Source organism: Cuculus canorus, chromosome 10 (genome assembly GCF_017976375.1).
Source record: "Cuculus canorus isolate bCucCan1 chromosome 10, bCucCan1.pri, whole genome shotgun sequence".
Taxonomy (NCBI): Eukaryota; Metazoa; Chordata; class Aves; order Cuculiformes; family Cuculidae; genus Cuculus; species Cuculus canorus.
The window spans coordinates 7,455,883-7,481,072 of NC_071410.1; the positions used below are offsets into that span (position 1 = coordinate 7,455,883).

The following is a 25,190-nucleotide window of genomic DNA, read 5'->3' on the forward strand; positions in this document are numbered from 1 at the left end:
ACAGCACATGGACAGCCATCCTCCAGCTCCTGCTGCCTGGCAGCCCGGAGCTCAGTGGCACGAGCTAACGAGACCCCACTTGGGAACTGCCATCCAAATATTTTTTGAGGCAAAAAAAAAAACCCCAAAATATCTCACTTATACAAACTAATACAAAAATGTGATCTCCGGTGAGCTCAGTGTGCCTAGAGCCATGCAAGCCCCTCTCCCCGCAGATGACCGTGTTGCTCCTTCCTTCTGCTGCTGCTCATCCGTGGCCCCTGTGGTAGCCCTGCTAATGTGCCCCACGTACTCATTACCTTCTCATCCCCTTCTCCCTCCTTTACTCAGAAAGAAGAACGAAAATCAGTTCAGAAAACATAAAATCCACAGCCCAAAGAGTGACAGAGAGGCCCCACATCAAGGGAAAAATCAATGTATTGATGACCTTCAAACTTTCCACATGGAAAGGAAACCAGCACCCGTTGTGGGACCAGGCAGGGGCCAGGGAGGAGAACAAAGGCGCCCGGGAGAAGGCCACAGCTGGATGGTAGCAATCACATCTCCTCCCCTCCCACGCACTACCTCACATCTGAATCCTACAGGCTATTTTTGGCACGTGAAGAAACAGAGGCAAGAAACAAAAGCCCTGCAAAAGACAGCAGTGCAGGCAGGGGGCTGGAGCAGAGCAGGCAGCCTGTGGGCAGGGAAGGCGGTTGTTGGCATCTGCTGCTTTTGCTGCAGAATTTATTGAGTTGGTTTATGCCTATTTTTTTCCTCTCCTCTTTATTTGCTTCCCCAGACATGCATATAGATCCATTTCTCCATGTGCTTTGCAGCTCTCAGATCCCTCAAGCTGGCGGTCCTGCCCACTGAAACTGGGAGGCTGTGAGGGGTTTCAGGGCTATGCACCAATTACGATTTCACCTCCCCCGTGAGACAAACAGTGTTTCTGCTCCTGAAGGTTTTGGGCACCTGAGAAAAGCCATGGTCTTCCTTCTCGCACCTCTCCCCATCCACTTGCTCCCAGACAGCTTTTTCCTTTCTCAGACCGTGCCAGTTTGCATGGTCTTTGGTTTCTCCTCTGGCTCCATCCACAGCCCCACCGTGGTCAAACACCTCCACCTCCCCTGCGGAGGTCTGGGGCTCTCCAGCCCACAGGGCTGGCCGGGTTTCAGCAGCAGTGGGGATGTGGTTGGACCCCCCCCCACACACACACAGCAGACAGCAGCTGCCCAACCCCTGTCACACCACGTGCGGCAGCCACAGGATCTCACCTTGTGCAGCATCCATCCCTCTGCTTCAGTTGGGAACATCCCCGCAGACTTCATGAACTTAAGGCAGGCAGGAATAGTCCTCTTCTTGCCAGGTGTCCGAAATCCCAGGGCAGGATGCTCCCTGCTCCTTCTTCTAACCAAAATGCCCCTGGTGGGGCCTGGCCACGGCACCCTGAGGTGGAATGACTGTCCCTACTGTGCCCTCCAGTGCCACCTTACTGCTCTCTCAGTCTTCAGACTCCAAGCAGGACTCCAGAATATCCCAGCCTGGACCTGAGAAGGGTGAACAGCATTCAAAGCAACCTATCTCTTTATTGATAAATTGTATTAGTTGTAGGGTCATGGTAGACAAAACACTTGGGGAGGAGGAACCATGAACATCGAAATACACTGCAAAACACCTATGGCTACACACAGTCCCTTGGTGCACAATGCCTCTTTGTTTACAAATATAAGATGGTTTCAGTTAAATAACCAGTTTTTATACATGGTGTGAGGCAAAAAGTGGTCCATTCTCCAACAGAGTTAGGCAGTTTTGGAGAACAACAAACAAATACATATTAAAATATAGTAAAACCAGACTGGCTCTGAGCTGTCCTCTACTGACTTCGGGAGGGGGCCGTGCTGGGCATCCAGCACAACGACCTGTGCGAAGACTGCCCCGTCCATCCTGGCAGTGGTGATGCTGTGTTAGGACCAGACCTGCAAGCTCCAGCCAAGCTAACCCTAAGGATTATCCAAATTGAAGAGCTCTTCCACTTCCGAATCTTCCATGAGTGTTTCCTAATTTTGCTCTCTGACCAGTGCGACCTGCATAACCCAATGGCCCAGGCTTGTCACTTTAGGCAAATTTAGATGATTTTAAAAATGCTATACCAACCTCCTTGTGTCCTGCCGTTGCTCAGCTCACCTTGCTCCAGCTCAGACAAAGCTGAAGAGGGTTGGGGAGACCCCAGTGTGCAGTGTCAAGCAGGTCCCCCCCTGCCTGAGAGCAGATCTTGCCCATCTGCACAGTCCTCCTCTCCTGGAGCTTAAGGGAAAGTACTGCTATGGATATGTCCTCACTGAGGACAGCAAGAAGAAGCTCCACACATGCACCGCAGAGGGCTTGAGAAGAAGAGTTTGGTTCTGACACCTCCCTGCTTTCCCAGTCCTCCTTCTGGGGTAGGAGGAGTCTCAGGAGAGGAGGGAGGTCTAAATTTGGTGGTGGTGGCTTCTTCCACAGGCAAAGGGTCCTCTACCTGCAGAGATGAGAGAAGTACGGCCAGGGGATTCAAGTCAGAGCACTGCTGATGACTTACCCACACTCTGGCTTGAAATCACCAGTCCCCCCATGGCTGCTGATCTGGGGGCCCACTCTGATGTGAGGTGATTGTCACCGAGTGTGATCCCGGCCAAGGTAGTGTCACCCAAAGCCGGAAGGCTGCATGAGTGTGATAGATAGGCATAGGTGGAAAAAAAATGGAGTTCTCAAGATAAAGCAAACAGTTACGGTGGCAACGGTGCATCATCACCAGCCAGCACATAAGGAGAGCACTTGGCTGATTGATTTCTTTAGAGGAGATGTTCCTAAACCTTTTAATGTTTTTTCCGCTGATGTTTTGTAAGAAGATTGCTACAAGAGATACGTATGGAGTGCCCTCGGCCACCCTACGTTGTTAGGAAAGAAACGTTGATGGTAGAGTTTGCTAAGCAAAACTTTTGTGACATAATGGGGACAACTACTCTGCCCGCGCAGGGCATGGTGGATGCAGACACACAAGAGCAGCACATACTGAACCAGTGGCAACCGAAGAAGAAACCAAAGTGAAATAGACAGCAGCTTCAAACTTTGTTCCATTTGTGTTCTCAGGGCCCCTTCGCCCTTGTTAATAAATAACAAAATATACAAATTAAGAAACAAGAAAACCAAGGAGGCAGAGGAACATAAATAGGGGAAACAGGGAAAGCCACTTTGCTTAACAAAGGTGGTCTGGGTCTCCAGCTTGGGGTGGCCCTCTCCTCACTACAGCTTGAAGATGCCGAAGTAGGTGCTGCCAGGGTTGTAGTTCACTCGTCTTGAGTCTGTCACATTGACAAAGACCATGTCACCTTCCCGGAGCTTGAAGACACCTCCCTCCCGGATGGACTGGAGGTCACAGTGAGACATGGATGTGCTGTGTGTGTCTAGTCCCTTCAGTAAGAGTCGGTCCTTTTCCATGGGAAGATACAAATAAATATAGAGGGTGAAGGGTGCTGAATTTGCTGCCTTGGTGCAGAAGCTGACTTGGGAATAGATGTAGTAGAGCCCTGCTTCCTTCACCTTCAGTTTCCCCTCCTGGTAGGATATCCAGCCGTTGTTCATGGGGCCATACATTGTTGTCTTCCACTCTAGCACTGTAGGGGAAAGCATGGCAGATGAGCAGGGAGGAGAACACATTCAGTTTGGCAGGCTGATTTTGGGCATTTGGCATCGCAGCCTCTGTCTGATGTGGGGGGTGGATCCCGCCCACCCAGGACATCCCCAGCCCAGGGGAACCAGGTCATCAGAGTAGCTCATGAACATGCACTCCTTCTGAGCTGGTACAGAAAATACACAGACCAGAAAGCTATGGTCATATAGGCTGCAGCTACAACTTCCAGGAGGGAGCTTGGACCTCCACCTTCCCCAGCCCACAGAGACACCTGCGAGAGCATCAGAAGTGACTAACCCAGCTCCATGAGGAATAACAGGTTCAGTTGTCCCAGCCCAGGGTCCCAGTCCCCACAGCAGGGCTTCATGGGTTGTGCTGGGGGAGCCACACAGCCCGCGGGCCATGTCCATGTACACCACGGGAATGTTTCCCCTGTGCCCCACTGTTGAGGTGCGGAGCCAAGCTCCAGGCAGCTGCTCCTCTCCGGGGAATTTCAACCTGCTTTATAAGCTCAACAAATGCTTAAGCAGGGAGTTTTAAAACACAGCCATCTTCTCACTTCTTTGATCTTATCTAACACTAAGCTTTCCATAGGCAGACTGAGCTCTGGGTGAAATGCTGCGTCAGAGATGGAAAGAGCAGTTGCAGATTACTGGCAGTTACTCCAGAATTAAATCAAATGTTCTCAGATTACGAAATCTTTGCCAGATTGAGAGGCAGACCTTGCAAGTTCTTCCTTGCTTTGGTAATCCTTGCTCTTGCAGGATGTCCCTTAGCTGGGGCTACACTGGGGGACGCAACCACAGGATGCACATATGCAAATACAATAGATCATCTACGATTCTCAAGCCTAACCGTAGCCATGGCTGTGAATAAGCGCAACATCTCAAAATCAGTTTGGAGCCATCTACGTTGTGATTGTAAAGCCATCAGCTGGCATTGCTACCAGGAACGCTACTGCTGAGATGATTATTGTGTCAGCAGATACAATATGCCAGCGGAGCCCTCCTGCAGCAGCCAGCCCAGCAAGGCATGGCCAGGAGACCAAAAGCGTTGTGTTTGGAGTGCAAAAGAAAAGCGAGGGGTTGGTTTCCTTAAATATAAAGAGAAATAATTTTCCCCTCATAAAAAACACCATAAAGATTAAGCCATTGTGGTGAATTTCTAGGGAGGTTGATGAGGAGAGCTGGCATGGGATGTCCAGATCCTGTGTGGCATAGGTACACGTGGCGATGTGACTGCTGGGAAGTTTGCTGTGCTTTGAGGACACGGTTTTGTGCTGGAGTCCTATTACCCCGGTCCCTGCCCTTACAGAGCCGTGGGGCAGAGTCACAGAGTACAGCCATGGGGTGTGCACTGCTGTGTCCTGCTGGTCCTCTTGCCAAGGCAGTGCCAAGCGAGTCTGGCTTACCTGAGACTGTCTTGTTGGGATCCAGACCTGCCAGGTGGGCTGCAATCGGCTGCCTCTTCTCTGCTGCAATTCAGAAAGGTCAGTGTTAAGCACGTCTCGGCACCCACTGTCCCATCCTGGGCAGCACAGCTCCTCCGCAGGGACCACAGCGCCTCCCACCCTTGGTATTTCTTTATGGGCCAGATCCAGCTTAGAGAGACAGCTTCCAAAGACCCACCAGCTCTGAGTGAGGCAGAGTCTGGCCTCTGCTCAACAAAGACACTCAGTTGCCTTCAGGGATAGCCTCTGGGAGATTAAGCCCGTGGAGGAGACTGTGCCACCTTGTCCACTGTGACAACAGACCTCAATGTGTTCACTTCTTACCTTCCACTGATGTCTCGTTCTTGTGTGTCAGATGGAGATGCTCATGGCCTGCAATGTGAAAAGGACACTTATTTAATTTTGGATTAATTTTAATTTACTTCAGGCAATGTAGGACCCAAAGCCACCTGTCCTAGTGAGACCGTCATGCCCAGTGCCCCCATGCTGTGCACAGTCCTACCACCACGGGGATGCTCCAAACCCCAATCTCATCCCCTGCCACCGTGCTGTGCAGCGGGCTGTCACAGGGTGAAGGAAACTCCTTCCTAGACCAATCTACTCCTCCTGTTCCTAGCAAGCCATGGATGCACTGGTAACACCAGGAAACTCACCTCTCTGCATTTCAAACTTGGGCTGCCCCTTTCTGGCTCCCTCATCCTGAAAAGACAGCAAAAAAATATTGTTACGATGTACAAATCAGTGGTTTTGGAAGCTTCTGTGTAAGGAATGATCTGGTCACATCTTGGGTTGGTGGTGGTTTGCCCCTACAGCCCTGTCAGCTCTCAGCAGAGGATATCTGACACTCCAGAGCCCTTCCAGGGCTCTTCCCAGGTAAGAGCCCTGCTAACTTCCCAGAATCACATACAGCCGTGGGCTAAATGGCTGTTTGCAGCACCAGTTTTGTAGAGTTTATGATGTTTAGTTTTACACAATTAAAATGATGCGATAGGGAAAAATTATTTTAAAAAAAACCCAAAACAAACCCAAGAAAAAAACATCTCTTTTTCACTTAAACCCACGTGTAGTGCCTTCCAGCACGCCAGGCACGTCCTTGCCCCTCCAAGAAGGGATTTTCAGGACTGCTGGGCAGAGTCTGTCTCAGACACAATTTTCTGTTGTCATTGGGTATTGATGCAAACCCGAAAGTTTAGCTGAGGCATTTGAAGTCATTGGGCATTGACAACGTGGAAGAAACATCCCTCTCCTGCCTGCTCTGACCAGCACAGCCCTTCCTAAACAGGGAATTCAAGGGCTGAGCAGGCTGAGAGCACCTCATCCCTGGCTGGGCGGGTCTCAGACACTCCAGGAGGACATTGCAGAATAGGTTCACTCTTTTGCACCCAAACACAAGGAGCTGCTGCACCAGCTGGAGATGCCATCCCTGAGCCCGTCGGGTGGCACTTGCACAGCATCACCCTCCTCATAGGCTGCCAGGAGCCATGCCACCTGGGCCAAGCCTTGCACCATCACTGATGCCTGGCAAAGGGGGCATAAATGTGCTCCTCACAGCCACCTGGCACAGGGTTGAAACAAGGTGCCAGACAGCAGAAAAATCAGTGCTTTTCAGACAAGGATCAGAGCACAGAGCCAGGGTGGCTGCAGCTCCATCCCTCCTGCTGCAAGCCCCCGAAAATCCCTTGGTATGTTGGAGGCACATCCAGCTCTGACTAAGACCATTTTGAGAAAAAAATGCATGAGGGTTTTTTTCCAATGATATCAATATAGCGTAAAAATACAGCGTAAGAAGAATACTGTATAAAAAAAGATATGTGCTATGCAGCTCCAAGGTTAAGGGCGTCCATGGTTTTAAAAAACACTTGGGGTGAAGCTGTGTGTGCACCTGGGAGTCCCCCTCCACCTTCAGCGGGGTTTCTATCCACCTAACAGCAGTGTACCTTGCATTGGATGTCCTGGAAGCCCTTTAAAATCTTTTCACAGTCCAATAATGTTGACTTCTGACCCTCTGCTGTCTGGCACTTCTGTATTTTCCTCAGGAAGATGTAATCTTCATTTAAGCTCAGTACTTCTTCCATCTGCCGATGGGGTAGAGAAAAGAGGGTGAATGAAACGTTAGCTGGAAATCTGCAACAACTGGCAGCGGATCCATGCTCTATTCCTGCCAGTAATAAACAGCAGCCTGTAGAGCTCAGGGTTGCTTGTTCAGCATCAGGATGAGCCCTGCAGACACGTTGCAGGTGCCAAGCGCTCCCGCCAGCCACCCAGCACAGCACCTGCACCCACAACCATGAGGATTTGCACCCATGGGGCTGACCCTGGCTGGCAATGCTGGATGAGAGGAGGACTGCTCAGGATCCCTTCCCATTTTCTATCACCTTGACAATGAACTGAAACTCTGGTGTTTCCAAAAGGCAGGTGGCAAATATCCACCTGCCCACATTTATAGACAGCAACACAGAAATGTCAGCGAGTGACTCAGGGCTCGTTGCTGCTGCCCCGGTGGCCCAGGCAGCTGGGATGCTCACTCAGCCCCGCACTGCTTTGCCCATGCATGGTGGCTTTTAGATTTCTGGTTTTGGCCAGCTTATTGACTAATAGAGCTGCCAAGTGACCAAAATGACTTGTGGGTTGGGTCTGAGTTCTGCCAAAAGCTTCAGATTGAAAAAAATCAGAAAGCCAAAATAAATAAATAAATAAAAAATAAATAAATAAATAAATAAATAAATACATCTTTTGAAATCACACCTGTTTTTTTTTTTGTAAAAACCTAACATTTGGCTAAACAGTAAAAGGTAGTGCAGATGGATGTGAGGACAGAGCCTGGCAGAGGGCTGATTTGGAGGGGGGGGTTTGAAGCCCTGCTGAGAGATTGGGAGGCAGCTGAAATCCTCCTGCCACCAGTGACTGCAGTTTAGCTGCCTCTGACCCTCTGCCTCAGTCCCATGCAGTCATGTTTTGCTGTGCCAGGAACCTTCTACTCATCCTTTCACCCCAGGCTGCAACCTCCATGAAGCAAAGTCCCCTCACCCTGACTTTTAAGCCCATCTAGCTCAGGTTTGCTCTCCATGCTTGAAGGTCAGAAGTCACTCACTTAAATTTTGATTTAAGTTGAGACAACATGTTTAAAAACCAGTAATGATGATCTTATCATTGTATCTGGTAAGGACAACGCATTCTGGGGTCTAGATATATTTCACTTCCTTAGCTGATGGTCTTCTCTGGTTTGGAGGAAAGGAGCTTTAGCTCAGTGATTTTAAGCCTTGTGCAGTGCGGCTGCAGTCACAGCAACCCCAAAACAACAAAAAAAATTGAATGAAAACATTCAATCTTTATTTTTTTTTGGCAAATATTGTCCCAAGTATGGGACAAAATCTCTGATACTTTGTCTCTTCAGAAAAAAAAAGACAAGTACTAAGATCCGCTCTTTTCTTCCCTGAACAGAAAGACAGTATCTGAAGTGAGAGGCTGATAAAATTCATACATGCAAACACTAAAATTTTTAGTTTCCGGACTCTCTATCCTCACAACTAGTGTCACAGTGCCTCTATAGCACCAGAAAAAAACCATCACAAAGCCTAAAACAGCCACTTATGTGTTTAAGCTACACTTTCCACTCCTCAGACCGACCATAGGTGCCAGGTTTGTTATTAGCGGCTCTTCTTGATTGATCCATTCTTGTTTCGTTAGTGAAGGGAATAGACCTTTTCCTCAGCGTACATCTTAGTGGTAAATTAAAACAGAAATGAAAACATGGGTGTAATAAATACCACTCTTGCATCCATCCAGCATCATCATCTATCATGTTGATCCTTTTGGTGAGCACATCTCACCACGGCTGAAGGCAAATCACAATAGCAATCTGGCAGAGATAACCTTATTTCTCCACTTACCTTATCCATCTTCATGTGGAGATACAAACAGAAGAGTACGGTCCCAATTGTCTGTGCTAAAATAAATGCAGCGAGGAAGCCTATGAGCATTTTCATGGTGCTGGGTGAGGTGCTGCTGATGGGTCGGGGTGTTGCAGGGCTATAGGGTTCGTCCATCCTCTGTGCACGTTGCTGGGACTCCGTCAAATGAGCTGCTTGCAAGCAGCATGAGAACTGTTTCCTGAGCGCCTGCTGCTCAAGGGATACAGGTTGCAGCAACCTACACTTCCTGGAAAAAGCTCTTCATAGCGGGTAGGTTTGTTCACTACCGTCTCCCACAACAAAAAAAAGGTTGCTTAGACTTTCTTCTCTAGTGCGCTTCCATGCTTTTTTCTACTGTTCTACCAGAAGCAGAGAGAGGTTCTTACTCCATATATTCATATTTGCCCTCAAAACACTCCAAACTATGCCTCAGTGGGTTTTTTTCCTGCTGTGGATGAAAGTTTAATGGCAAGCTGTCTTCAAAGAAATGAAGCCCGTGAATATATGGACAGAGCTGCTGAACAGAAAGGTTGGACTACCAAGGGCTAGGAAGCGCTCTGAAAGTCAGTTGTTTCTCAAAATGGGAAGAAATGCTTTTTGTCTTGTTTCCTTCATGAGAGGGATGATTTGGCAGTGAAGACACTTGGCTGAGGTAGGCAGGTTGTGCTGTTTTCTGGCCTTGCCTTGTTCTCCCCATTGGTGAAGACTCATCCTTGGTCCTGAAGAAAGAACCATCTCAATGGGCACTGCAGCCCCAGTGTGAGCACAGCTTTCATGCTCCTTGAAAGAAGGACTTTGGGTCTTGGTTCTTGGCCATCACTTTTGGTAGGCAAGTTTTAAACAGCTTTCTTGGTACCCTAGCGAGACGCTCACCCTGCACCCAAGGGCACAATCCATCTCAGACCCTGTGCCCACTTACCCACGTTACCTACCTATATATATATTTGGGTATGAAGAGGGCTGTTGGGGATTCTGGGCACTCCTGCCAGCTGTTGACCTCCCAGAATCACCTTTGTGCAACTTTGAGCAGCCCATGTCCCCTCTACGCACCCTCGCCTCTGGAGCAGGGAGGCAAGGTCTGCCCCATAGCTCTTCGGGCATCTGATACCCGGGTAGCCATGCACTACCAATAAAATAGTTTAAAGTAAAAGTAGAGGAGTCCTCGCTGCTTGCAACAGAGGACAGACCGCCTTTTCTCCACATAAAGAGAATAAATCTGGGGGTCTCTTGGGGTGCAAAGGAGAAGGGCTGCAAGGCTGTACTGTGAGGAGAGCTGAAGAGCTGGTTTGAAGGCAGTCGTCAAGTAAAGTTGTTTTGAAAGTAGCGTGCCAAAGGTGATGCTCTTATCAGATGTGCAAGAAACAAATAAAAGGCTGGATTCTGCTAGAAGCAGCAAGGTGCTGAGCAGCACTCTGCTTGCCAGCAAGCCCAAGAGAGGAAGGTACACAGCCCCTTGTCAGGGCCGCTCAGAGCGCTGCAGGATGGAGTCCAGCATTTGCTTTTTCTCTCTACCCCCTCTTGCATCCTGTCCTGTGTGGTTAGGGAGCTGCGAGCTGCAAATTCAAAAGCTGATAACTGAACGCGAACATCTCTGCAACCAAGTTAGAGTCTGACCTTGGCAGGTCACTGTGTTCCTAAAAATAGCATCGAAATCACAAGTGTGGGATGGCACCAGGGCCTTCGTGGGCAGCAATTCAGCGGCTGGGCAGAGGAGAGCCCACGGCTGAGGCTCTTGCTGGTGCCTTGGAGCGACACAACCTCTCTGTGACAAGGAGAGATTTGGGACAGAGCAGTCAGCTCTGAGGTCAGCCCCTCATTGTCAGTTTTGCCTTCTAAAAGAGCGAATGGTCCCTGTGGACCCTGCCCCTGGGTGCCTGTGCCCTGATGGCAACCCAGCACCCTCACCATCCAAAGGCTGCCCTGCTCTTCAAGCCCGTTGGGGCTCCCCAGTCTCCTCAAGAGCATCCTCCTGGCAGGAACTGTGTGACCCAAATGGTGTTGGGGATGAGCCGAGTTAAGTGGCAAAGGGAGTTCCCTTGGCATCAGCAGGGCTTTGGACATGGTTCCTCAGGCTCACAGTCCTGCTCTGCGTGGGACCAAGCCTAAGGGCATGGCCAAGCCACTGCTTTTATTCCTTTTTATCTTAAAATATCCGTTATCTGTGAAAGGCCACCCCTGGCCTCCTCGACAAGTCTGACACTGAGTTCCTACACAGTGTTCCTGCCATGGTTGCAGGCAAGAAGTCATTTTGTGGTGGACATCCCATATAGCTGAGGGCCACGAGGCCGTGGCGGGGCACAGCACCCGCTCCCCTGAGTCATTACCTCATGCCTCAACCCCATGATGCTCACCAGCATTTTTCAGGGCTTTTCAGAGCTTCCCCTGAATATAACAGTCACACTGAGGGTAGTCTCTACCTGAGAAACAAAACGACATGAGAAGCCATCGCTTCATACTTTCCCCGAATCCTGAGTGTCTGGACTGAAAGGCAACTGATAACGCGTGAAACCACAGCAATGAGCATTGCAGAAAGCAGCAAGTGAGGTTTTGCACAACTATTCCCGAGCCCTGGTTGTCCCCAGCAGAAAAAACTGTTTCAAAGCTGTTTCTGAATAGCCACTCGTCACCATTTCGCTGAAATGAGAAGAACCTGTAGGTAATGCCGGAAACCCCAAGTGCATCACCAGCCCCATCACACGCACCTTGATGGGGAAGCTGGAGCTGGCAGCAGCCTCAGAGGGGCTGCCGGGTTTGGTGAGGAGAATGGGGAAAGGCTCCAGTTTTGGGTACCCAGCACAAACCATCACCAGAGGGTTGGCCAACTTGTGCTGCAAACCAGGAAACTGAGAGTTGCTAGTCACCAGCACCGTAACAGGAGAAACCGGGTGGAAAATATGACAACAGGGATCCTGGCAGAGGTTCATCAGCGGGGAGGGCAGGCCGGCAGCTCCTCTTCAGGAAACCATTTCTCCACAGCAATCCAGACCCTCACTTCCCCAGCTGACAAGGAGCAAGCCCTTGGGAGCTGCTTCCTCCACCCCACACCACCAAGTACAGAGGCTTCTCCAGCTCAAGCCAGGAGTGGATACTAGTAGCACCAGACCTGCCAGGAGACACCAACTGAGCTCTGAAGAAGGCAGAACCCCATCAGGCCACCTCATCACACTTGTTGTTCAGAGCCAGGAAGCCCAGGAGGACAGAGTTGCCGCAGGGTGTGCAGTGGTGGTGACCCATAGGGACATGAGCTGTTGCCCACTCACTGCTTCACATGGGTGGTAGGGATGGAGGAAAGACTCCAAATCCTCAATGCCCATGTTATCCCATGGCTGCACATCTTCGACCACTTGGCAGCTGTAGGAACATGGGGGAGAAAAGCAGAGGGTGGACACAACCTTGAGGAAAGAGAGGCATGGTCCAGAGGGATGATGAGCAATGAAGGGAGGACACAGCACCAGAGAGGAGAGTCTGCCTGTATGGGATAACCCTAGGGAAGGTGAAGTCACATCTTCACCTGCTGATGAGCCCACCAACAAGAAACCAACAATGTTTTCTCTCACCCCCCTAAACCCTCTGAACGTAACCATGACCATTTACTTGTGAACCCAAACTGGCACCGTTCCTCCAGCCAGATAACCCCCGGGTGAGACAATGGGAAAATGTGATCCATCACTTGCATTCCTATTGACCTAGATGTGGTATTTCCGCTGATCAGCAAATTGTCTCCACTTGTACTGAGTGTTCAGAGTTTTGTTTACTGAGAAAATATCCGGTTGCCTGCCTGGGTGATCTGTCAAAGGCTGGGAGTATTTCTGAAGGCAGCAAGGTGAAAGCCGATGAGAAGAGAGTGAATTTTTTTGGGTGCCTGCTGCGGTTTCATGACTAGCTCTTTAAAATGTGCTGCTCACCCCCCGCATGGTCTTCACAATCAACAAAACTGGGTGCTGTGCAGTACTAAGAACGATACAGTAATTGCAATAAAAAGAAGATTGTATTCTGAGTCACAAAAAGAGTTTACCTGTGATGCTATGGGAGGGATGCAGAGGGGAACCTATGAGAGAAAGCTGAATTAAGTCCCTTCAGCACATGGCCAAGGACAGAAAGGAAATTTGAGCTTTTCCATCATTTGCTTTGTCACTTCTTTCGATTTTTCCCTCTCATGCATCCTCTGAGCTCTTGTGTCTCCGGGACAACCCCATCACCAGAGAGGAAGAGACAACAGACATAGCCAGAACACCACAGAAAACATCACCAGCATCCGGAGAAGGAAAAGTTGCGTTACAGTTTCCATTCGTTTTTACGTTGATATGAATGAGAGAAAGCTCTTGAAGTCCAGAGCAGCAAAAAGTAGCCTCAAGGATAGAAAGCTGCCAATATTTATGATGGTCATGTCTCTCTGTGGAAGAAAAGAACAGAAGATGGTGGTTGTAGCCACTATGGTGGAAATGCCAGGCTTCGGTCCCATTGCTCAACATGGCCATCAGCCATGAGACACCCATGCAGACATCAGCAGAAGTTCCTGTCTCCAGCAGACATCTCAGGTTCCTGTTGCCCAGCAGGCAGATCAGAGCAGAGTATAGAGCACCATCTCAACTGCATATTCCTTGGAGAGGAGAAGGGACATCTGACCCTTCTCTGCCACTCTCCAAAGCAGCGAAGAGCAATGGGAAACACCTGCAGAGAATGACACTGCACTGCTGCTATCCCTCTGAGCTGCCCTGCTTCGAGGGCTACCATCCCCTGTGACCCTTCCCCTCCGCCCCTCCCTGCCCCGCTGTACCACCCATGGGTGCACCCTGAGCCAGCCTTTCCCAAGGGGACTGAGGTGCATGGAGAGCAGGGAAAGGCAGACAAACCAACCCCAGTGATGCCACAGAGGATGAAGGGCCCCAAAGGGCATGTGGCTCTCGTACCACATCTGGGCTGCACATCTGGGCGGCGATGCCAGCCTTGCTGTGCTGAGCCACAGAGAGCACCCAGGCTCTAAACTGCTGATGCTAAGCCTTACCGAAGCTGTGAAACCGCAAATGGCACTAGAAACTTCTTGCTGGGACGGCTGCACCTACTCCTCCTGGCCTCCTAAAAATAGAACGTGGCACGGGAAGCACTGCACTCCCTGCCCAGCCAAACAAGCCCCTGCTGCTCGAGTCACAGCAGAAGGGAGTGGGAGCATCCCGTGTGTCCCCTCGCACTTGGCCGGGTGCCGAAAGCGGCAGAGGGTGCGGGGGCCCGCAACCATCAAAGCCGCAGGGAAACGGCCCAGTGAGGCTCTGCCCTTTCATGTTGCAAAAGGAGAGGGCAGAAGAAGGGAAAAGCAAAAGGCGCGGGAGGCTGTGAGGCTGCCGATGCCAGTGGTTGCCTCCCACAGCACGGCATGATTAGGTGGGTGGGGAGGGTCCCAACATCATCTTTGCATCGCCCCTTCCTCCCCCACCTGCCCTGTCAGGATGGCACTGAAAGGCAGCCAGGACTGCACCTTCTGCATCCTCACAAACAAAACAAAAGCCTCTGGAGGAGATGGTTGATGCCACTGTCCCTCCTTACGCTGCAGGCTCCAAGCACTCGTTGGTGACCCATCCATCAGCTCCCACCATCCCATGAGGGTCCGCAGTGATGTGGGTGGGAAATGCCTGTAGGTTTGCATAGTGCCCTAAGGAGATTTTCACAGCTCTTGGCCAATGTTCAGGAGAGGATGCCATGTGCAGCCTGGGCTGGATAAGACCCCAAGGAGTTTGGGTGGTTCCTGTAGTAGGAGGTGGGTGAGATGCTGCCAACCTGCACAGCCTTTCCCTCCATAGCCAGAGGTTTGCAGTGAGCCCTCTCGCTGGCTGAGCCCGAGGCTGGCCATGCCTGGTTACCCCCCGGGGCCACACGGCACTGACATGTCTTGCAGCAAATCACCCGTATCGTGATTGGAAATTACCAAGAGATCGGCAATCTTCCAGGGTTGATTTGGCAACCACTAATTTAATCTTGTGCTTTTCTCTCCTGCATTAAACCACACTCCCCCTGCCAAGGTAATATTAACGCAAACTACTCACCTCTTTCAAAACCTTACACACAGTGACCTCCACAACACTCTCATCAAAAGGGCTTTCTTCACCAGTACTAGAATCATCACCATGGCTCTCTGCTGCATCTCCTTCAGTCTTCACTGTCACTTCTCTCCTTCCCCTCTGCTGACCTTTGAATTCCCCAGGACGCTGTGCTCATCCCTCAGGATCACTGGGATCCTCCTTCGGGTCACAGACAGCCCCAAGATGAGCACGAGAAAACGATGCTGCTGGCAGGAGCTCAGGCAGCAAAGGTGAGCTGCTAAAAGGGTAAGGGGCAGACATGGAACACTGCTCTGACCTGAGGGCTTTGGGGAGAGAATCCTCAGCCCCTGTTAGGGAGAAGGCAGCTCCTGGGGTAGGAAGGATCTGTGCGGGGGTGGAAATCCAGCCACACTGTCTAGCAGTGTTCCATCTGAGAGCCTGACCAAGACGATGCACCCACAGTTGGAGGCAGCAAAACTGATATTGAATCTCTTGCGAAGTGATGCCGAGGCAGAGCAGCACTGCCTTCAATAGATACCGAAAGGGTAACCCACAGCCCATTGTCTCGGCGTAAACCATGATGCTGAGCCAGGCACGCGGGCGTTGCGAGGAGCCCTCTCCCTGCGCAGCGCCAGCCCTGCGGCAGGAACGCTCGCTCCAACCACTTGGTTTGCAGCAGCCCCAAGTCGAGCTAGGCCAGGCTGCGACAGCCCAAGTTTTGGGGCATCATCTTACTAACAAATCCACCATAAAATCGTTGTGAACCTGCAAGAGACATGGCAGAGAACAGATGCTAAAACAACTCTGCCATCTACTGACTCCTCCGTCTCCCCTTCCCTGCCCAGTCCATCCCTGCGGCGCACAGTCACCAGGAAAGTTGTTGCTAAAAATGAAGGGCCCCTGTGATGGGATGTGGTGCCACGGAGAAGCCCTGCAGCCAAGCATGCACACACTGCTGCCTGCCCTGTGTCCTGGGGACAGGGGCAGGGCTCAAGCAGGCCCTCAGCCTGCAGACCAGGGCTTTGTGGCGAGAAGACCAAACTAAAGCTGCAGAAGCTGCTGCCAACATGATATTGTTCTCGGTGCTCAGGCCAGCAACGAGTCCTGCTCAAAGCAGAGAGCAAGTCCAACTCCCATAAAGCACTGATGTTTCAGGGATTCCTCCATCTGAACAGCCCCAAGCTGCAGGTTTTTCTTTGCACAGCTGAAGGGGCAGTGCCCTGTGGCTGGCGTGTCTCCTCAAGGTCCAGCCACCTCCGCTTTCCCCACCATCTGTGGGAACAAGGCTAAGTGTGGATCCCAGGTCTGGCTTAGCGTGTGCTCAGCCAAAGCCCTGCTAGCCACGGTCGGGAAGAGCAAGTGGCAGCCCCAAGCCAGCCTGGCAGCCCCAGTGCTGTGACCAGGGCTGGTGTAAAGCCCATCCAAATTTGCTGATGGTCGTGACAGCACAGATAACCCCCAGGCAGGGCTGTGCAGCACCCCTTTTGTAGGAGCTATCATGTGGGTGCAGAAACCTGAGCAGCAAGATCAGGTCCATGCCACCTCATTAGTAAAATTAAAATGAAAAAACACCCAGAAGTGGAAATGAAAGAACACTCCTGGTGCTATGGAAACTATCCTGCCAACGTGGGAAGGCACCCCCCTGGCTAAATCCTGGCCACTGGGGCAGATCCCTCTTTCTAATGCTGCAAAATGAAGGAGCTTTGGCTGCAGAAACTGGAGCGACAACCAACCATCAGGACAAGGATATCACTGGCACCCCAGCCTCAGCTCACACCTGACTAAGTTCATGTCTAAGCATTGCAGAGGCAGCTGTATGTAATAAGTGGGAGTGTTTAGTCACACCAGGAATTGTCTCTTTTGTTTTCCCCTGCAGTGGATTCCTGGGAAGTACCATGCATACAGGACCTCTATGGCCACAGGTGACTGGTGGGCCAGTGCACCATGATGAGAGCTCCACAGCCTCGCCCACAAACTCCTGCCTCCACACCAGTGGTCCCAGCAGCTCGGGGGGCTTCTGTAGAGGAAATTCGTGGCAGCAGTGCGATCACAAACATCAAGATACCTCTCCCCACAGTGCTCTGAGAATGTACCAGATGGAAGATGGAGGTTTCTCATGGCGGTGCTGCAGTGGGATGGTGCTACCAAATGCATTGACAGCAGGGGCTTTAAGATATTTCTCTTTCTAAACAGTGAGAAAGCTAAAACCATGGTCACTGTGCAGATAAGCTGTTCCACACTTCATTTTCCCAAGGGAGATACTTCCTTTTCAACACAGGTATTGATGGCAAAAGGCTGTGCTGCAGCTCAAGCTCTTCTGCCTACTGGCACAACATTTTCATCAGAGCCAGACACGCTTGTCATCAGGAAGACCTGCTTTGAACTTATTTTAGTCACTGTCCAGAGACATGCAGGTCTCTAAACACCTTGCTGAGTTGCCTGTGCTATGCATCTTTTGCAGCTGCACAACTGAAAATGAGTAATGACATCAGTAGAAGCGGCCATGCATAGTGCCCGGTGGCTGTATGGCATTGGACAGCATTCCCCTCTGTCCTTTTCAACCCAGAGAAAAGGCCTTTCCAAGAAGCAGCTCCAGCCCAGGTAAATCACAGCCCCAATACATGAGCAGGGCATCTCCCATCCTTCAAGGAATAAGGAAGATGCTGCAGCCCCAGGCCCTGCATCCTGCTGAGGCTGACAGCAAATCCACTGCAGTTTCTAGGTACAGGTCACGCTTACCAGCAGATGCACAGTGCTTCTCGGATCTTGCAGCCTGCAGCCTGTTTGCAGAGGGCTGAGAGACTCAGCTTATCTCACTTTTACCACAGAGGCACCCAGACAGCTCCTGCAGAGCGGCTGCTGTGCTGGGAGTCCCACGCCTGGCCCTGGCCCCTCTCACAAGGCTGCTTCGTGATGTGGGAGCGCTGCGATGGCTCCTGTCCCACCATGCTCAAGCTGTGATGAGGAACCACACTGAGTTCATCTGCTGTTTTCATACTTCCCAGAGGTTTCCCATAAGGAAAAGTTCCTGTATCATAGAATCACCAGGTTGGAAAGGACCCATTGGATCATCGAGTCCAACCATTCCTAACACTCCCTTAAACCATGTCCCTAAGCACTTCATCAACCCGTTCCTTAAACACCTCCAGGGAAGGCGACTCAACCACCTCCCTGGGCAGCTGTTCCAGTGCCCCATGACTGTAGAGTTAAAAAAACCCAGAGTGTTCAAACACTCTGATTGAGGAGGGATGGGGCTAAAAACCTAAAATTATTATCCACATATGGGTTCCCCCAGGATCAAGTCACAGTGGAAGAGCAAGTTTCATCTGCATAAGGCTCCTCCAAACACATCTCATGCATCAGACCCGCAGCTACGTGCCTTCAAAGGTGGGTGCTGGTTATGAGTTCAGATCCCAAAATCAAACTGCAGAGACAGAGGATTGAGGATTTTGATTGAGGATTTCAGCTTCCTCACTGATGCCCAGGTTCAGCCAGAGTCCCAGGCAGCACCTTCCCACCTCCCTTTGCACCCTACCATGACACCATGTCATCTGATGAAAGCTGACCTGGGGACCCCAAACGTTGCTCAGGGTATACCTCCTCCTTTCCAGAGCAACTCTTCGTAAGCCCAGGCAGAGCTTCCCTTCTCTAGGGTGGTCATCAGGATCTTTGAAAAGGGGACTCTTTTTTTTTTTTTTCTTAAGTTTTGCAAGGTGAGAACATCAATGGAACTGAAAGTAGGTTCACACCACAGTGCCCACCCATGCAAAACTATAACGAACCACAAAACCAGGCAATTACACAATCTTCTCCTAATGTTTAATCAGGTTCATTTTCTGAGCACTGGCTGCTGCTGCTGAAAACAGCCTCAGAATAGTTTCATAATAGAAATGACCTCTTGATCTGCTATTGCCAGAAAAAACACTGAGCTTGTCCTAGAGGGCGGAAGCACAAGATTCAGGTCTCTAAGAATGAGCCCCACTCTTCAAAAAGTCCTGCAAGTGCTTAAAACACTTTTGGTATAAACCCAGAGTTCTCATACCACCTTCCCTCACATGCCTGAGCTCAAAGAGGGGAAGTGTGAAGAAAATTTTCATCCCTGCATTGCAAGGGTGATGGGCATCCCAGGAGGTTAAAGACTGAGGTCCACAGAGCCTTAAGAATCACATGGAAAGGCCATGTCTGGATTAACATTAGACAATGGACATCTCTTAGACACAACTATATCGGTTTAGCCCATTTCAGGAGCTGCTAAACACTGTCTGTGCCAAAATCAGATCAGGTTCTTCAGGTACTCATTGGTTGCAGCCAAAAGCAGTATCACACATAGTAACTGGCATAGGAGAGCATGGGTAACCAGAGAGACCACCACAACACCCATGGGATCTTCTGTTCTCTAGAAACCTGCTAAAAAGGGTAACTGCTTTTGTTAAAAACCCCACCGAAGATCAACGTGACAAGTAAGTTGCAGTAATCTTTCTGAAGAACAGCCGTGGGAGCCCATCTGGACACGCCAGAGTGAAAGCCACCTCTGCAGTGCCGTGGAATCTGGAGCTGAAACCATCTCTATCCATAAGGGATGGTCAAGGCCAAGGCTTTGTGTCCACTGAGGTGTGCAAGCCAAAACCCCACTGGGTGCACATATTGCACAGCTGTGCCAGCACCAGACATGGTGCCCACCTTGATATAAGTACACTTTTCCAGATCAAAATAGGGATAAGATCAAAGAGCTCCACAGCAACCAATTCCTCCCTGTGAGCAGATTTCTAAAAGCCTGGAGAAATCCTTCTCCAGCTGCATATAAGCACTTAGGAGGAAGGCACAATTTACAACCTTTTCACACAAAGGGGGATATGTTCACCCCTTTCATGGCACAAGAGCAGCAACACAGCCTAGAGGATCGCAGGCCACCTGCAGCCTCTGCTCCTGCATCCTCCTCACAGCCTGCAGATATCCTGGTGTCCATGGGATGCGACAACTTTCTCCTTCCCAGAAGGAGGAGTGAATTTCTTCCTTAACAGCCTACAATGCTTTGCAATACGGTGGCAAAGTGCCAGTAAGTCATTCATAAAATTATGCCTCAGGTAGGAAAAAGACCAGAGCTCTGCATGGGAAATGAAATGCTCTTGAAATTATAGATCTGTCCTGGGGATATCAAAATAAAATAATCATAAAGAGCCCTTGAGTGTTTCATATATCAGCACAGCATACAGCCTCAGTGAACAGCAAGCCCCAACGCTCAGCAGCTCCGGGATAGAATTAAGGCCAAGGAAGCACTCAGCAACCATGACTCCTGAATTGCTGTGTCCCTGCAGGTTTTGGTGGTGACAAGGCAGAAAGTCTTACCTGGATTGGTGGCACATTAGCCAGCAGCTTTCATTCCCACACATGGTGTTAGAGGGTGCAGGATGGGGTTGCATGATGCTCAGCACACACCATTACATGAGTTGAGGGGCTGAATTACAACAGCAGACCAAGTCATCTGGAGCTCAGGAGACATAAAAGCCATCCTACATTAAAATCAAAGATCTAGTGACCATATGAGTAGCTGATAATTAAGGAAATTAAATACCACCCACTTCGTCCATCAAAGCTTGTAACTTCCTACACTGGGGGCTACATCCAGAGAGCTGCCTTTAGGAGAGACCTGTGCATAATGCTGTCCCCTGTAGCATCCCTGAGCTGGAAGCACCACGGTTTGATTACACACTGCGACAGAAATTCTTTTTTCCCCTTGTTTCACCCATCTGCCTGATCCTTGCCGAGCCACTCTACGATTTTCTATACCTTAGCAGTGAGAATTCAATAATTTTACAGATGCAATACACTAAAAGGAGCACTTCTTAAAGCTAAAGCTGATGGGAAGTTTGCTTTTCACACTGCACCGTTTGATGGCTGCTCTGGAACACAGCATGGCTCCTAAGGAAGCAGTGGTAGCTTTGGGAATCAGGACCTTTGGAAGAAGAGGTGGCTTGCACACAGTCTGTTACTGCCTCCTTTTGAGGACTAAGGCATATGTAAAGCACTGCGCCTGGTGCACGCGAGCTCTGTGTTATCCCTCTTCCACTGGGCATTGCAGGTGCCTTTTCCAAATATCTTCTTATTTTATCACCAGGCCAAAATGTAGCATTTGCCTTCCTTGTCTCAGTCAATTTCTTATTCTTGTATCTTTTGCTGTCTATACAGCAAATGTAATGTTCAAAGACTGCATCAGCAGCAGAGTGTGACAAATGTTAAAGTCTTTGGGATCAGTGAGCATCATTTCATTCTGGACATCTACACAGCAGATGAGCCTTGTCCTGATGGAGCCTCCTGAAATTACCATGCTAGCACTGCGACATGGCACTCGTCATGCAGGAGCTGCACCACGTATCCATTGCAATCACCGTCAACTTGATGAGTCCGCCCACAAACAAGTGACAAACTTAATAGCATAGATGCAAACACATTACATGTCCTCAGGCATATAAAGTAGCACTAATAGCACTAATAATCTCAAAGCGTTATAATACACAAAAGCAGCCAGAGGTGACCCTTGCTGTTTGAACCGCTCACATTTGCCTCTTTCAGCTGCAGCAGTGGAAGCAACACAAAGCAGGATATAATATCCTGTAATTCGCAAAGACACAGAGGACTATACACACGTGGTGAAAACTGTCTGCAGCCAAAAATATACATCTAATGAGGCCAAACCAAGCATCCTTCCTGACTGAGCCATATTGACACAGCTGGATTTCCCAGTTCAAGAAGAAATGAGTATACACCTCAGGAAGAAGAGATGCTCATCCTCTGACCATGCCACCCACATGGCAGCAAGCACTCAAGTCCATGCACAAAAGAGACATAGGGAGGTCTAAGCTCTAAACCAGGGCCTGAAAAGAAACAAAGAATCATGGATCATGCTGACCTTATCCCGGGAGTAAATGGGAGCATTGAGCATTCAGGAAATGCAAGACCAAACTAACTTCCTACATGGAAAATTACAATATATTCTCTCACGCCATAAAAACTTCAGGCCCTCAGCATTTTTACTGTGTGCCAGATGGCTGAAATAGAGCTACTTGCGTTTAAACCAACCAAAGAATTAGACCGAAGATACTGAATCCATTGGTCTGGCTGAGGTTTCAGAAGGGCTCTTAAAGAAGTATCTGAAAAACCAAACCAAATCCAAATGCAGCTTTACAAGAAGGGCTCTTAGTTTCACATTTGGTCAGCGAAAACCTGAACACTGACAGCTTGTCAGCTGCATGATTTACCCAAACCTACTTCTGAATAATCATAAATGATAAAGGTAGCTGTCAGCTGAGAGGCAGTCTCGAGAGCCAGCATAACAGCTTAAAAAAATCCTTCAGAAGCATATAATGATTTGACTCATTTAATTGCTTAAATCGAGCCAAAATCCAATTTAATAACACCCTTATATACAAAGAATATGTCACAAATAGCGTGCCAACAGCAATACATATTTAACACAAAGAAGTTAAACTGGCTCTGTGGCAGATGCTCGTTTCCATATGCATTGATTTAATTACAGATTTCTCTCCCTCCTTTCAAGATTGATAAAAAAATTCAGAACACAATTCCAGAACTGCTCAAACTGAGTCAGACTGACTAGATGCATTAATTTTTCCCTTTGGTTGTGCCTGCAGAGATGCGCAACATTTCTGCTCTTATTGACACAAACACTCTGTGGCAGGGGCAGGATTGCCGCTGCTTAAACTCCTGATGCACCGCTGCATGCAAGGAAGCGCGTAGCTGTCCTCATTAGCATAAAAGCCAGAAGGTCCTTGGGTTCTCAGTCTGCATTAAAGCAAATTTCTGTGCCTGCTGCAGCTGCATATATGAGAGACAATGAGGATGGATACGCACGGAAGGATAAACCAAGCTCTAGGTTCCTGCACTCCACAGTTTGCCAAGCCACATTTTCCCCAGGCAAGGAAGAGCAACAGAGAAGACTTATTTCCCTGAAACCTCTTTCCTTTCCTAAGGTTGCTGCATAGAGATGGGCTGTAATTTTCCTTAGTCATTGTTACACGGTTGTTTTGTGCCTCGCAGCCTGCCAGTGTGGGAAATCTGCCTAGCATAAGACCAGCCTGGCAGCTTGCTGTGGCCTGAGCAGTGCCAGTACCCTGCGGGATGATGCCAGGGCTACTTCCCAAACTGCCATTTCTCAGCAGCATTTCCAGACTGTTTTCCTGTGTAAGCAAGGAAAGCAATAATTTTTTTTTAAAACGTACTTTTTGGGACATCACTACACAATTTGTGGGCAGACAGTGGATTTCTTTGCAAGGAGTGGGGTCACTGCTTGTGCCCATGCTGGGAGGATGCTGCACAAGGATGCCTTGCAGGATGACAATGCATGGTACATCCCTCAACTCGCAGTCTGTCTGTGGCTGTGAGCTCCAGCGTGGCTTTACCTTCTAATCTTCCCCATCATAACACTATCCTGTGGGTGTTCCGTTGAGACAAGAGGTCTGTAACAGCGTGTTTTGAATGACAGACCTATAAACCTCCTCCTCGGACCTGGCTCATCCTCCAGCCCTGCACTTGCAAAAAGCTGTTAGTCTCACACTGACCAGCTTTGCCCAATATGCTATCTTATAGATAATTCATACAGATTTTACACCTTAAATCCACCTAATAAACTGAATCGTCCTTAATAATTTTTTTTCAAAGAAGCAGCAACCATGATCCTGGTCTTTCATATTTGGACAAACACAGAAAAACAGTTCAAATTGCCAAGGGCAAGTGATGGGCAATCATTTCACACTCTGTCGGCAAATGCAGAGGTCAGTGAGAGGGTGCTTAGATCCTGCACGGAGCAGAGTGGAAAAAAACCCCTTTCCCCTCCTGCCCCAGCTCTTTTACTCAGAGTAAATCACTCACCTTTGTGCTACACAAAGACCTCGGGTGCTGTGAATCTGCAGCACGGCGCAGTCTTGATGCTGTTATTCTTCATAATGTGTAAAGCAAAGTACCTTTATGTTTTGCAAGCAAAATAAATTCCTGGCTGCTCTTTGCACACTTAAAATCAACAGTCGCTGGTGCAAGCTCAAGCAGGGAAAGAAGAGTATTTTGATGTTAATCTTTTCTGAAAACATGGCACAAATCCAGCACCAACAAACAATGTGAGGTGGATGGAACTATGATAGTGTCACATCGCAAAAGTCTTTGTTCTTTGACAGCTTGACTAAAGTCAGGAGATTTTCTTTAAAATCTAGTTATTGTACCTTTAAAAACCCAACTCGTTTATGCATCAAGAAGTCCAGCTGGAGGACTTCCGTAATTGCCTATCACTTTTAATTAGTGTTTTTCTATGGAGTGATTTGAGTCGAATACCCAGATTGCACACAACGTTCCTCACACTGGTGAGACGCACATGGTGACTTTTGTTAAATATCATCCAGCACACACTCAAGACTTGGTGACATTTTGGGTAGTTTCCAAGAAGCACTATCATCCCCCCCTGCCCTCCTGAGAACCCGGCTTTTCTGAATTAGTCCGTACTGCTCTACAGCCTCTACAAATCCAGAGGTTCTAGTTTCCAGAGCCACAACCAGACCCAGCCAGATGTGGATGCTGCTCTGTGGGGGCAGTGGCTGGATAGAGTCCACAAAACTTTGAGATGAACTGACTTTCAAGGCTTTCATGGCAACCAATCTTTGAGAGACCAAGAAAGGGTTGATCTGCAAGGCCTAAACAAAGCAATGTCTCTCTCTCATCCACATCATTCAGTGATATCAGCAAGACTTGGGTCATCTCTGAGCCTACAAATACGGAGGAGCAGAAGCAGCCCACGGCTGCGTGGGTGCTTCTCCGCTGCTGATGGAATCACTCACATCCATGCAGGCACAGGGACACAGCATGAGACAGGCAGCCTAAGGAGGATTATTTCAGGCTGTGCTCAGTTATTAGAGATGTGTCCTTTGGATGTTCAGGACATTAATTTCCTTCCATCCGCTCAATTTGTTTTTCCGTTTGACAGAAGGATTTACCTAGAGTGACACTTCTCTTGGGTAAACACCCTGTTTTAGAAGCTAATTGAGCGATTTATAATGCTGAGTGTAGAAAATTATCTCAATTGTGCTGCATGGGAGAGAGCTGTTACTTTATCCGTGTCTCAGGTGGAAAGGTAGGGAGCAGGA

General features: G+C 49.3%; 1 protein-coding gene across 6 annotated transcripts; it reads right to left on the reverse strand.

Annotated features, from left to right (window-relative positions):
- Positions 1–1,262: 1,262 nt before the first annotated feature.
- CD40LG (CD40 ligand) lies at positions 1,263–24,392 on the reverse strand. Of its 6 annotated transcripts, none has more exons than XM_054075752.1 (9): positions 23,932–24,392; positions 20,392–20,527; positions 13,026–13,403; positions 8,990–9,729; positions 7,037–7,174; positions 5,753–5,798; positions 5,424–5,471; positions 5,061–5,123; positions 1,266–3,632 (listed from the first exon to the last, which is right to left on the reverse strand). In XM_054075752.1, the coding sequence occupies exons 4-9, from the start codon at positions 9,143–9,145 to the stop codon at positions 3,262–3,264; spliced, it is 822 nt and encodes a 273-aa protein (XP_053931727.1). In that variant the 5' UTR covers positions 9,146–9,729; positions 13,026–13,403; positions 20,392–20,527; positions 23,932–24,392; the 3' UTR covers positions 1,266–3,261. The 6 variants fall into 6 exon arrangements, with proteins under 6 accessions (XP_053931729.1, XP_053931730.1, XP_053931727.1 ...); XM_054075750.1 differs by having other exon boundaries at positions 20,392–20,555; XM_009562501.2 differs by lacking the exon at positions 23,932–24,392 and having other exon boundaries at positions 20,392–20,748.
- Positions 24,393–25,190: the final 798 nt, after the last annotated feature.